Source organism: Euwallacea fornicatus, chromosome 12 (genome assembly GCF_040115645.1).
Source record: "Euwallacea fornicatus isolate EFF26 chromosome 12, ASM4011564v1, whole genome shotgun sequence".
NCBI lineage: Eukaryota > Metazoa > Arthropoda > Insecta > Coleoptera > Curculionidae > Euwallacea > Euwallacea fornicatus.
This window is the reverse complement of record NC_089552.1, coordinates 117,977-129,990: the sequence shown is the minus strand read 5'-3', so window position 1 is coordinate 129,990 and position 12,014 is coordinate 117,977. Positions and strand designations below refer to the sequence as shown.

At 35.0% G+C, this 12,014-nt stretch overlaps 4 protein-coding genes across 15 annotated transcripts in view; 3 read left to right on the top strand and 1 right to left on the bottom strand.

The window, feature by feature from the left end:
* Positions 1-1,706: 1,706 nt before the first annotated feature.
* LOC136342376 (uncharacterized) lies at positions 1,707-3,420 on the top strand. The gene is made up of 5 exons (XM_066288114.1): positions 1,707-1,877; positions 2,046-2,263; positions 2,321-2,552; positions 2,601-2,738; positions 2,795-3,420. The coding sequence occupies exons 1-5, from the start codon at positions 1,796-1,798 to the stop codon at positions 3,070-3,072; spliced, it is 948 nt and encodes a 315-aa protein (XP_066144211.1). The 5' UTR covers positions 1,707-1,795; the 3' UTR covers positions 3,073-3,420.
* A 1,101-nt stretch (positions 3,421-4,521) lies between these two features.
* Positions 4,522-5,599, top strand: LOC136342378 (uncharacterized). The gene is made up of 3 exons (XM_066288116.1): positions 4,522-4,673; positions 4,735-4,989; positions 5,042-5,599. Exons 1-3 carry the CDS (start codon positions 4,629-4,631, stop codon positions 5,486-5,488), a joined length of 747 nt encoding a protein of 248 aa, XP_066144213.1. The 5' UTR covers positions 4,522-4,628; the 3' UTR covers positions 5,489-5,599.
* Positions 5,600-5,738: 139 nt separating this feature from the next.
* On the top strand, positions 5,739-7,619 carry ImpE3 (Ecdysone-inducible gene E3). Its single transcript, XM_066288115.1, has 6 exons — positions 5,739-6,317; positions 6,372-6,516; positions 6,580-6,681; positions 6,733-6,925; positions 6,980-7,181; positions 7,259-7,619. Exons 1-6 carry the CDS (start codon positions 6,273-6,275, stop codon positions 7,475-7,477), a joined length of 906 nt encoding a protein of 301 aa, XP_066144212.1. The 5' UTR covers positions 5,739-6,272; the 3' UTR covers positions 7,478-7,619.
* Positions 7,620-8,876: 1,257 nt separating this feature from the next.
* Positions 8,877-12,014, bottom strand: part of LOC136342432 (probable 3',5'-cyclic phosphodiesterase pde-5) — a 14,356-nt gene continuing 11,218 nt past the window's right edge. For 10 of the 12 annotated variants that reach the window (XM_066288229.1, XM_066288230.1, XM_066288236.1 and 7 more), the window contains 9 exons: positions 11,750-11,976; positions 11,580-11,698; positions 11,291-11,509; positions 10,857-11,071; positions 10,607-10,806; positions 10,431-10,557; positions 10,141-10,299; positions 9,695-9,990; positions 8,877-9,642 (listed from right to left, as the gene is read on the bottom strand). In XM_066288229.1, the coding sequence (XP_066144326.1) occupies positions 9,399-9,642; positions 9,695-9,990; positions 10,141-10,299; positions 10,431-10,557; positions 10,607-10,806; positions 10,857-11,071; positions 11,291-11,509; positions 11,580-11,698; positions 11,750-11,976 (1,806 nt within the window). In that variant the 3' untranslated portion in view covers positions 8,877-9,398. Of the gene's footprint in view, positions 9,643-9,694; positions 10,052-10,140; positions 10,300-10,430; positions 10,558-10,606; positions 10,807-10,856; positions 11,072-11,290; positions 11,510-11,579; positions 11,699-11,749; positions 11,977-12,014 lie in introns of those variants that run through there. The other 2 variants (XM_066288239.1, XM_066288240.1) reach the window with 2 other exon arrangements.

Here is a 12,014-nt window from a genome sequence, read left to right as displayed (position 1 = left end):
AGAAGTCATTTTTGACATTTGCACTGTAGATTACAATATCGAAAATTACTTATAATGAACAACTTGTTTTATCAGTGGAACAAGTCAAACTAACACGCTATACTCATTTGTATCAATGTTTCTGAGAATTTTGATATTATATCTCACTAGAACAATAATATTCCTTTTTTGGAAAGCAGAAAAAAAGGCTTAAACGTTCCTGAATTTTCCAATAAATATGACAATTTCCTGAATTAATCTTAGAAACTACACAAGAGTATCTGCGTACCTAGAAAAACTAAATTACAAAATTACTAATTTTGAAAAATTAAGGGGAATTATTAGGCATAATTTTGTTTCGATCGCACATTTTGACAATTTTCTCACCCCATTCCTTTAGATCTTAACTCTTATTTGCATTTCCTTATGACATGGTCTAAAAATATGCCTTCCAGTTAATATCGATACGGTCTTGACGTCTTTTCTTTTGTTGTAAGTACCGTGTGAACAATTTATATTCACAGATAAGTATCACTTATCCGTCCATTGTATTGAAGTACGAAAAACTAATTTAGAAGAAAGTCTGATGCAATGACCGATGAAAGCACGAGTGAACTTCTAGGAGCATTTTCCTTTTTGAAGTTCATATGAAGGGTGACAAAACTAATATTCGACGAAAAAAGTATCCTCCTGTATGTTTAGTGAGCCTAATTATGTAACAGGAACAGAAATCCTGTATTTCGAAAATAAAATTTTTGTAACATTTCCCTAATTCTTTCTAATTTTCTATGATCGAACGGCACTTTATCGGCAATTAAACGTTGAAGCTCATTCTTCATTTTTAGTTTCCAAATTTACTAAAAACACAGAACACGCTTATGGTTTATGTCCGAATAATATTTAAGATTTTGCATTGATTCCTTCTGGTCGATAAATTGATATATGATTTTCAGACGCCTGTTTGTCTGATATTTACAACTTGTGGATTCTTCAGACGAAACAGAAATGGAGCAATTAAAATTTGCGCGGAAATTTTTAAATCAATAAAAGATTTGTTTTTTAACCCAATTCTTACAAAGAGTTTCTCAAATAAGTTCGACGATAATATCGGTGATTTCTTTCCTCTCAAATCTGAGTAATGATACATTTGTATTTTTTGCTTGAATTTGTTCAGGTACGGATCTGACAGTTCTAAGAAGGAGCAGCAGCTTATGCTTTATTCATGTTCAACGTCGTGTGCATCATTTTTGCACTTTTTGAATTTTTGAAGAATCCTGGTTAGAATGGAATGTGCCTTTAATAGCACACCTGTTCAGAAACTTACATTGTGTCCATTTTGTAGTCGTTTCAGGTAGACTTAGAGGAGCCTCTCTTCAAACGTATGAATTCATAAATAGAGAAAAATATCGCTAATGCTTTCAACGCTTTCAGTGAATGATTATCTTTATAAAATCTTAATTACTGCCCAATCTACATTAAACATCTTCATATATTACATTTTGCCTCCTCCTATAGTTTATCTTCTAGTTATAAAAAAGAACAAGAATTTTAATTTCGCAATGACCATCGCTGCTCAAACACTCGTTATAAATCTGAACGTGTTTGGCATTGGTAATTTTTGCCAGGTGGGTGGATGGATGGATGGACGGTATATGATTCTAAAAATTGATGGTGGGAGAAATGGGATTGCGAAATATATATTTGCCTGCCAAACGGCCCTATGTTTAAAATTGTTGTAGCTTGTTAACTAGTAGTTAGTAGTAATAGAGTATATATATATATAAAGTTAAAACATACAAATAAATTAAACAGAAACATGTTCAGTTTAAAGTTAAGGGTGACAGAGGCGTTGTGTTTCTTGGTGTTGGTGTCTCTTGGAGATGCTGTTCCGAAGTCAAGTAAGGGGGATGGGTTTTATGGGAATTTACTTCTTCAATTTTCATTTTTACGTTTCGTAATATTTTGGTGCAGGCACCGTTTCCGTTGAAAATTGAAAAAGGAGTTATTAATCTTATCAGGCCTGAAATAATACAGTTACATTCTTTCAAAACTTTTCATTACTTTAGGATCTAGTTATTATTATCCAAAATCCTATATGGTGGGTGGCAGTTTCTACGCAAATCCTCGTTTTGCCAGAGACGGACATCCCACCCTAGAATATATTACTCCCGGCCAAATGACTGCAATGGTGGTAGGAGATACTGTAGCGACAAATTCCTTCTCAGGACCTACATTTGTACCTTCCCGAGCTATTGTTCCTGCAGTTCCTAATCAGTACAACGAGGTACAAATTACTTTTGATGCATCTTTTATCATTTTGTGCATATTAGTTGTTTTGCAGGCTTCGCAAGAGCAATTTTCAGCTCAAACCACAGAAAGACAGCAATTCCTTCCTTCAATTTCTGAACCTGATACAATCAATGAAACCGAGCCTGAAAGTATTTTTTCTGAGTTTTCTGAACCAAATAGTTCGAAAGGCAGTGAACAGGAAACATTGTTTTCTATCGAGGAAATCACCACTGAAGCTGCAATTGCTCCTACTACTAAAGCACCAATTATAACCACTACAAAGGGTACGCACAACAGTATTTGCTAAATTCCGAGATACATTGTATTTTTAGCCCCTTCGGGAGTAAGGAAAGTTAAAATAGGCAGAGCCAGAAGACCTACTGCCACTACCTCAGCACCTGCTCAGCCAGAAGAAGAACAAGATGACACTTCACTACCGGCCTCCTGGCCTTTCTTGGGAAGTGGAAAGAGTATGTTTTTCATTAAATAAATCAAGAAACAAACAATAATCTTCATCTAACTACAGATGGTGCTCCAGCCTACAATGCATTCTTTCCCGTCTTCATCAATGGAGGTTCTCCATCAGGCCGTTCTCAAACGAGATCCAATGGAGCTCAGGAAGAAACTTATCCAGGGTCAGCTACAGCTATAGCTAATGCATTTTCTACGGGAAAGGGTGGTGTAGCTACGTCGCATGCTACTGCTTTTGGCGATCCATATGCTGCCGCTATGTTGAGGAATTCTGGGTTGTTTAATATCGAGACGAAAAGCACCAGGAAGTTACCCGTGGCGGTTGAAGAATGAAGATGTGAAGGTTATATTAAAAACACTTTTAAGGCTGATTTGATGTGCTCCTCATTAATTTAGCCTTTAATATTATTCTAGAGTTTTATGAATTTTCAGATGTAGATTTTAGACATATAAATATTTCTTTTTCTCTTGTACCCAGGTAACAATTGTTCTTATGTTTTTTAAGTAACAATTTGTTGAATTGTGTTCTTACACATACCAAAATGCTTCATTTAAGGCCTCATCATAGTTTATAAAATCACTGCCATATTGTATCGATTACAAATACTACTTTTCAAATATATATGATATGTTGTCAAAGCAGGAATTATGAGATTCAATAATAATTTTGTAGAAAAGTAATTATTGTTAGTTGTTTTCATGCTATTGGGATATTGAAATTGTCCGACTTGGGTTTAATTTGTTGCATTTTTCAGATCCAGCTTAACTCTTCTATCTATCTAATGAGGTTCCTCCAAATCGAAAAATCCTTGAGTTATTTCTTTATTCTAATATCAAAAAGAAATACAATCCAAGACGATTTTGTGCACGGTCATTATCCATTAAGTAACATAAATTTCTAGGTAATGTTAGTATATCTTCTAAGGAAGAAGAAATCCGCGTTTCCAAAAGGATATTAAAGGACGCAATAGGTAATTATGGAGACAAATTTTCAAAGGGAACTTTGAAGCGAGTTTGAATTTTTATTTTTGATTCTCCTCCTAGCGAATTTAATAGCATTGTGGACGAAAAGATTGAACTTCTTGAACCATATACATATGTATATTGTTCTAGGCCATTGGCAACCACGAAGGTCGAAGATGGTACCTGCATGTTAATCCATACGATTAACCTTTGCTTCAGATTATCACTTGCATACAGGCATATTAACATCACAATTACAACCAATAGAAAAATACAGCAGCAGCACATTGACTGAGATGCCAATTTTCAAATTATTTTAAAAATTACCATAATTATTTGCAACCATCAATCATGGATATAATTTAAGTAGCACCGGGTAATTTGCTTAATAAACGAATTATTTAAGTCGGTAATAATAAAAGTAGGACTAACCCAATTGAATACCAAATGAGTATTGAGCAATTTTAAGACGAATTCTATGGTCATTGTAATTATATTTGATTAATAATTTCAGATTGCTAGATGTTCTTGAAGCAGAATTTATGTTAAGCGAATTAATTACAGAATCTAATTTTTTTTTCAATTTGGAAGGTAAATTCTTACGAGGAAGTAGCATCGAGATACAATAGGGACTTGTTGACGAAAAGTTATATTAATAAGCAAAATCGATACAAGACATTTTTCTAATGACAAACAAATAGGAAAAAAATAGGTTGCAGTTGAGCTATCATCGTTTTATTCAAAGCTTGATGTTACACATGCACATTGCGCAACTAACCCCAAGTAGGGAGTGTATTTAAACCATGGCTAAGAATATATTATTGTTTATTGTGTGCGAGTTTTTAATTCGGTTTCGTATACCAAACCATAAATCTCAAGTTCTTCGTGGTGTCGAACGTCAGTTTCAACAGTTTTCAACTTAAAACATGCTTGCCGTTAAGGGGATTATTACATTCACCTTCGTACTTCACGTAAGTAGATAATTTGTAACTCGTTGAAGTTTACTAACATTGGATTTTTTGTTAATTTAAGGTCTCTTCTACGGTGGCCGCCCCATGGGTCTATAACGCTCCACGTGCTCTCTTCGATTTGGCTAGTTCAGCCTCAGCTTCGGCGTCAGCTCCGATCACAGCAGCGTCCTACATAACCGATTTCAGGAGGCAAAGTGCTAAGGTTACTCAGTTGCAAGAAGAGAAAGATGGTATAGACCCGTTTCCTGAAGAGAATGATGAAGAGCTAAATGGTGAAAACGCCAATGAGGCATCTCCGAATTTATTTCATAAAAAGGTAATGTTTTCTTATTTTCTATTCTTAGAGTTGGACTTTTTCCTACTTTTAGATTGGCAAAATTCTAACGAAGTTACGATTAATCGCACAAATCAAAAATGCCTATCATAATAGATCTGAAAAAAATGATGAGTCCATGAAAGACACGAACAGTACAAACATTAAAAATGACACTAAACCAGTGCCAACTAGTAGTGTCAATATAACAATTCTAGAGCATATTCAGCAAATTCCCACAACTCCAAAGAAATCTCCGAAAGCAGAAGCTGAAACCCCAATAGAAGTTAATTTGGAAATTGACCAAATTAATAAGGACAAACTTGTCACTAACAAAAAAAATGAAAAATTAAAGGAACAAGAACCAAGTCGATTAGGATCCCTAGGAATTTTTTTCGTTGAACTTTTAGGGTCAATTGTTGGGCTTACCTATGGGGCAGTAGCCCAGATTGCTGCTGGCGGTCAAAGTCCGGTGACTGTAAGCACCTCTGAGGGTCTTTAGATTTATTGCATGATTGTGTATTTTATTTATTTATTGAGAACTGTGATTTTTGTGAGCAAATTATGAATGTAGTGATCTAGAAATATACGGACGAATCGTAAATCTTCGTTATAGTGTAGTCCTTTAATTATCTAAAGTATAGAGAAAAATTTAATCTAAGCCAATTTATTCTCGTTCAAGAAATGCTGAATTGGAATGTTGAAAAAATGTACAAATAACTAATTGCCTAAATATTTGCTCTTCACTGAGTGTATCTAATACCGGTACTTGACACAGATTACTGCGTAAGTAGCATTATGCCGACCACGCCGAAGATCTAAAGTTAATGTCACGATTAGTTCTTCCTTCATCGGTTTTTCTTTATTGAAATACAAAATTGATTTCTTCAAGCTGCGTGATTCTACCGAAGTGCTGCATTCGTGTCATTGCCATCTGATTCGCCCCAAGAAAACAATAATTATAACACAGTTAAAAATGAATTAAATTCAGGTCTAATAAAAAATTCGTTATATCCGACAATAAAACAAATAATACGAACGGGCTTGGAACCTCGTGGAGATATTAAGAACCACTTTTCGAATCTGCGCGTCAAAAGCGTTGATACTCCGCGAAGACGTCGACGTTTTTTTAATGGTACCACCGCGGAGAATCTGGTTCTGGTTCTCCCAGCAAATGTAAATTTAGACTTTGGTGAACAATACTGGTACAGCTTTACTGCCGAGCTAGATATGTAAATTGGTGTAGCATAAGCTCTGTGATATATGTGATTGTCTCTCCAACCATCATGAATTCTGTTTTACGGCTGTTTTGTATCAGCTGCTTAGTTCAGGTAAATTTTTTTTCCAAATCTGGTGTTCAGGGTGCTAATTTAGAAGAATTTTAGCTGCGTTTGGGGGAAAGCAATATCCTCAGAGGCCCTCCGAGTTTTGAAAAAGCCTCCAAATTGTCCGGTTCGTATATCCCTGCAGCCATGCAGGTTATCGCTCATGATACCGAGCTCATGAAGTATGTGATAAAACCAGCTCAAAGTAAAGTCATTACTTAAATTTTTGATTCAATTATCCACGTTTCGCTAATCGTTATGATTCAAGGCACTGGCAGCACGACGACAACAGTGAGGCCAACCCCCTCTCATAACCCCGCAGTGTTTGCTCCCGCAGCGCCCCCAGGGCCTATGGAATACTTTTCTAAAGGTTTTAAAACTTCCAAAACGTGTAAATATTGGGACAAAAATGGCTTTGTAGATAACTTAGATAGCAGATATGTAGAAGCTCAACAACATCCCAGTGGCTTAAACTATTTTGAGAGATACGACGTTTTTATTCCCAAAGAAACTCCAGAGCAAGGAAAGCAGCTGCAAAATATTGAAGATGTTTTTAATCGGGCTTGTAAATACTTAGGAAAGAGCTTTGCAGACTTCTTGAAGTTAGCAAACAAGTGAGTTCATCTCTAATATTTCAGAGATCGTTTCACTTTAAATTGAGATTTTAGAGTCGATTCAGATTTTAATGTTAACGATGTCGAGGACAGAGTGCTAGAGCTGTCCAAAGATTTTGAAGATCCGGATTCTTCCCGCAGTTATCAAGTTTTAAGGCAGAAGCAGGTGCCCCCCACTAAGGCGTATGTCACGTTGTTGTCCTTATATGATTTGCTTAACAAAGAGGCGAAGAGGTTGATGTTAAATCGATTTTCCGTAAGTAACCCATCATGGTTTTAAGAAACAGATTATACATAGTTTTCAATTGGAATTTAGTAATATTTATGTTTCAGGGGTACACAATCGACGTGGTAACCAGCCTATCAAATTTTTCAGAGTTTACTTCCAGCTACCAGCTCAGGTCCATATTAAATAAATTAATCGAAAGCAAAGAAATAAAAAAGGCAGATGTACTTAAGAAAATCGAGATTTTGATTGATGATCTTGATGATGGAGACAGTTACATAAACATAGCTTTAAAGAATATTCCTCCGTTAGTATTTACTTTATAGAATACACTTTGAGCAGCAAAAAGCAATATAGTATCGATTATTGTTTTTAATTTTTTCAGTTGTAGATAGTTATAGTTTAACATTTCAGCTTTTATTAGAATTCATCAGTAAGGAGAAATTAATTAAATACAGAGTAAAGGGGACGATGCTAGTTTTAATTGAACGGTTTAATCAAACGCTTTCCTTCCAACATCAATTAATTTCATGATACATCTGCATAATTTCCTATAGAATTTTCACTGACTTGCTCCTTTATGATAAATTGCTATCTGTCCTGGCTAAAATGAAATCGAGCTTAAGAATATATTTGATAACAAAATAAGGTTAAGAATTATCGTTTCATTACGATGAAGCAAGGAGATATAAAAGGCAGGTGTCCTTAAGCAGTTCAAACAGTAGCAGTATACAGGGTGTAACATAAGTAGGGATTTTCCTTTTAACACGACATATACCTCACACCGTTTCCTATCCGTTCACGCAATTTTTCCATCGTGTTAATTTTACTCGTAAACACTAAATTTTTCACGTAACCCCACAAATAAAAATCACATGGATTAAGGTTTGGTGATCTTGCGGGCCACCTTATTGGTCCGTTGCGACTTATCTGCCTGTTAAAAAATTGATCGTTTAAAAAGCCTCGTACTTCACATCTGAAATGAGGTGGACCACCGTCATGTAAAAACTATATAGACTGTCTAACACTTAAACGCACATTTTCAAGAAGTTCAGGCAAATTATATTCCAGAAAATGGAAATATTCTAAATCCGTCATTCGATCTGGAAGACAATTCAATCGCAATTCAATATAATGTGCGTTTTCCTTCAGAGTGTTTCTTTTTTTTTGATGCCCATGCCAATGATGCATTTGTTTAATTTTGAAATTTAGCTGTTTTTTTATCTGGATTTCTTAACTTAAAAAAAATAATAATTTTTTGGCTTTTGTTAGAAGTTGTTTCGAGTTATGACTGATTATACCCGGTACGTGACTCACTTAATTTACTTTTTAGGTGTTTCTCTATTTTTCTTTTTTTTTATTTCTGTCGTGAACATACGTTCAAAAAAACATTTTTTAATTCCATTTAAATTGTCCGCACAATAATCCTGACGGTGAAATAAGAATAATTGCTTTTCGAATTCAAAATCGAGACGTTAGTAAGTGCCACGTACAAGTTCCCCAAATACTAACCCGACCGGCCGTCGTGTTTGTATTCTGGAACTACGTTCTTGACATAAATTAAATAATAATAATAACAATAAAACAAAATAAAAAATAAATTAAAAATTAAAAAAATAATAAAAATAAACCCGAGTTCACATATATTTTTTATTAAGTAAGCGTTCGGATTAAAATACTACACTGTTAAACATCGTTAGAAAAGGGGAAATAGAGGAATAAATATAGACAACTACACCTAATTTATTCATCCACTAAAAATATTCGTACGTTCTAATATAATAGGATATACATGATATGTTTATTGTACACCAAGTTTGTGAAATACCTTATTATGATGCAAACGTCAAATTTAAATACTGAAGAATTCGATCTAAGACGTGAGGATAATACGCATATCACAACTGCAGTATATTTACGATTTATTCCACTACTAAATTTATCTCGATTTTACCATTTAAGCATGAACACACCTAAAATAAGCATATATATATATATGTAATTCGAACCACAAAAAGGCACATAAACATAATAGTAACGATTAATTTAACATTCGTTTCAATGGCAACCACCAAATAAACTAGCAATGAGAAGATGACAATGTAGGTGATTCGTTCTCTAAGTAAATAATGATAAATAAACACATGCCATTGTTAACCTGGTCCACGCACCCAATAATGGTGTTTTTCAAAGACAGTAATAAAATAAAAGTATCTTTCATATTTGAACTCTGTCTCCGAAAAATTCTCATATTTTAAAAAACCGGCTGGAAGTCTCTTGACTACTCTTCTCTTTGATTTCGTCATCAATCTTTTGCCAGCGTTCAAGATTATTCCGGCACATATCTAGCAAAGGCTGACAATCCGGGATGAATCGGTTCAAGAGATTATAGCAAGGCAAGCAAATTCCTTTTAGAAACCCTACTTGACTTGATGGTTGTTCGTCAGGTTGATCTCTATCCATCATTGGAAGGGGCTGTCTACCATTTTTCCTAAAACCAAATGTTTCTAAACTTCCACAACAAAAATTAGCGTACGATTAACTTTTCTGCGTCTCCCTGTTGGTAAAATTCTTCAAAAATAACTCTCACAGTTTCTACTTGAACTTCCCAGGGCTTCGCGCTGGCACTTAAATCACTACCGGTCATGGTAATGGCTTGTAACAACATTCTATGCTCATTATTGCTCCATGAAAAACTACCTTCTTCCACAATTTTCATCAGTCTGGCTTTATTGGGGAAAAACATTGCCAAATCTGTTGCCAGAATGCAATGCTTGAGCAGACCCAGTACTTGCTTGTAATCATTATGTGGGAGCTTGTTGAAAATGTTGTGTCCCTCCTTAAAAGAACAAAATCGGATATTTTATGCTATTTGTGAGGTCATTAATTAGTCGGAACGTCTGGAATATAGATATATCAGGATTAAAAGGGGGTTCGTTTATCTTAAGATTAGAACAACTCTGTCGCAGGGGAAATATTGATTATTTACCTGTTGCAATATGGTTACAGTTTGATTAAAATGATGATGTTCCATCGTTGATGTCGAATAAATTGCAGCAAGAGGTGATTCAGTGTCTAACATGAATTTGTTGTTTTTGCCACGATGATCAAGATCATGGCAAAGGGCGCCCGTTAGCAAAGCTAAACCCTAAAGAAAATTAATTGTGGAAAAAGGCCATCTACTGTTCGAAATTCATTCTCCTCTAATTTAAAATTTGAGAACGTGGGTTTATTGGTAAAAGTACATGTGATGACTGATCTATTTTAAGAGGTACTTACTTCATTCGTTTTAAAACATCCTTCGGATCTCTTTAAAATACAGTACATACTATTGGCTACCGAGAAACCGTGAGTCCAATTATGGTACGGTACCCTTCGGTAATTTTTTCTTACGGTTAAAACAAACCTAAAATCAGAATTTTTAGGAATTAACTTCGTAAACTACGTTTTTATACCTTATCAAACTATTAACTTCAAATCTGGCACTTCCGAAAAGATCTACAAACATATATATCGAATATTTGGCCTTTTCCAGATCTTCAATTTGGAAAGGGTTGAAGTAATAGTCATCCACTCCAGGTAGATGTTCTGGAATACCCTCTCCTAAAGCCGCTTTAAATTCGTCTTCTTTACAAGTATTATGATAGCTCAACACCTGAATATCCAAAAATTATTTTTTGGAAAACTTGACAAGAAATAACATACATCTAGAGCGACTTTGTACTTCTGTTCACTTTTCTTGATTTTATCGTACAATTTTGCATGATGCAAAGCCAATCCGCAGTAGATGGCGAAAGTTTCAAATGCGTTTTCGTCTTCTTTGGTGAAAAATCCCGACTGTTTATTAACCATTTGAACTACTCCTATGATGTTGCCTCTTATGTAAATAGGCATGCAGAGGATGGTCTTAGTAGTATAACCTGTAATTTAGATTAAAATTAATTGTAACATTGGTAAGTGTAAATTGCAAAGAAGGTTTAAGATTTGAATTTAAAGCTCAACAAGGCATATTTCCAGGAATCCTTAATAGTTATTGCACTACTGTAGTTTTGTCGTGATGTTCTTCCTTCTTAGGCATATAAATTAGCACTTAAACCTTTTTAGGACAAACTTCAATTTCTTGGTGTTCTCTCTTTTACCTGTTAATTGATCCACCGTCCTGTTAAATCTTTCATCAGCATATGCATCTTTGATGTTCAAAATCTCTCCAGTCACAGCAACTTGTCCTGCGATGCCAGTCCCCAAAGGAAATCTAATTTCTTTCGATGTGTGCACCTTCATCAAATCATCCCCGTCTCCTGAATAAAGGTTTACTGGGCACTCGTCAATTCCAATATCAAAAATCGTGGCGTATAGTTCTAAAATTCAAAAAAATCATATGCTTTGAATTGAAGTATTTAGCTACTCATAAGCTTAGCTAAAAAATACCTTTATTTTTATTGTCCACCAAAAACAATGAAGCCCTATCTGCATTCACCAATCTCTGAGCGAAGTTCATAATCTTCATTACCAACATGTCCATGCTGACCATATCTTGAAATATGGACCTGCAAGTTTAATTAAAAATGAAATATCCAGAAATGTGTTTTTAAATTTACTTGACCACTGCCAGTAAGAAATCATTTAACTGTCTCTGCTGGTTCATCGACAAATAAAGATGGGCGTAGTGAAGGGCAATGCCCCCCCAAACGAGATAACTTGAAGCAATTTCTTCATCCTCCTCATAAAACTGCCCTCCATTGCTTCTTCGCCACAATTCAAGAACGCCCACCAATTCTCCGTTAGGCTGAATCACTGGCTGGCACTGGATATGAGCAATTTCGCCCTACGAAGACTCTATACATACTTATGTATATGCGAAAT

Coding starts and splice junctions, on each gene's coding strand:
- LOC136342376 (XM_066288114.1), top strand. CDS start 1,796: ATGTTCAGTTTAAAGTTAAGGGTGACAGAGGCGTTGTGTTTCTTGGTG. Junction 1,878..2,045: donor AGATGCTGTTCCGAAGTCAA/GTAAGGGGGATG, acceptor TCATTACTTTAG/GATCTAGTTATTATTATCCA. Junction 2,264..2,320: donor TTCCTAATCAGTACAACGAG/GTACAAATTACT, acceptor GTTGTTTTGCAG/GCTTCGCAAGAGCAATTTTC.
- LOC136342378 (XM_066288116.1), top strand. CDS start 4,629: ATGCTTGCCGTTAAGGGGATTATTACATTCACCTTCGTACTTCAC. Junction 4,674..4,734: donor CATTCACCTTCGTACTTCAC/GTAAGTAGATAA, acceptor TGTTAATTTAAG/GTCTCTTCTACGGTGGCCGC. Junction 4,990..5,041: donor CGAATTTATTTCATAAAAAG/GTAATGTTTTCT, acceptor TCCTACTTTTAG/ATTGGCAAAATTCTAACGAA.
- ImpE3 (XM_066288115.1), top strand. CDS start 6,273: ATGAATTCTGTTTTACGGCTGTTTTGTATCAGCTGCTTAGTTCAG. Junction 6,517..6,579: donor TGTGATAAAACCAGCTCAAA/GTAAAGTCATTA, acceptor TTATGATTCAAG/GCACTGGCAGCACGACGACA. Junction 6,926..6,979: donor TTCTTGAAGTTAGCAAACAA/GTGAGTTCATCT, acceptor TTGAGATTTTAG/AGTCGATTCAGATTTTAATG.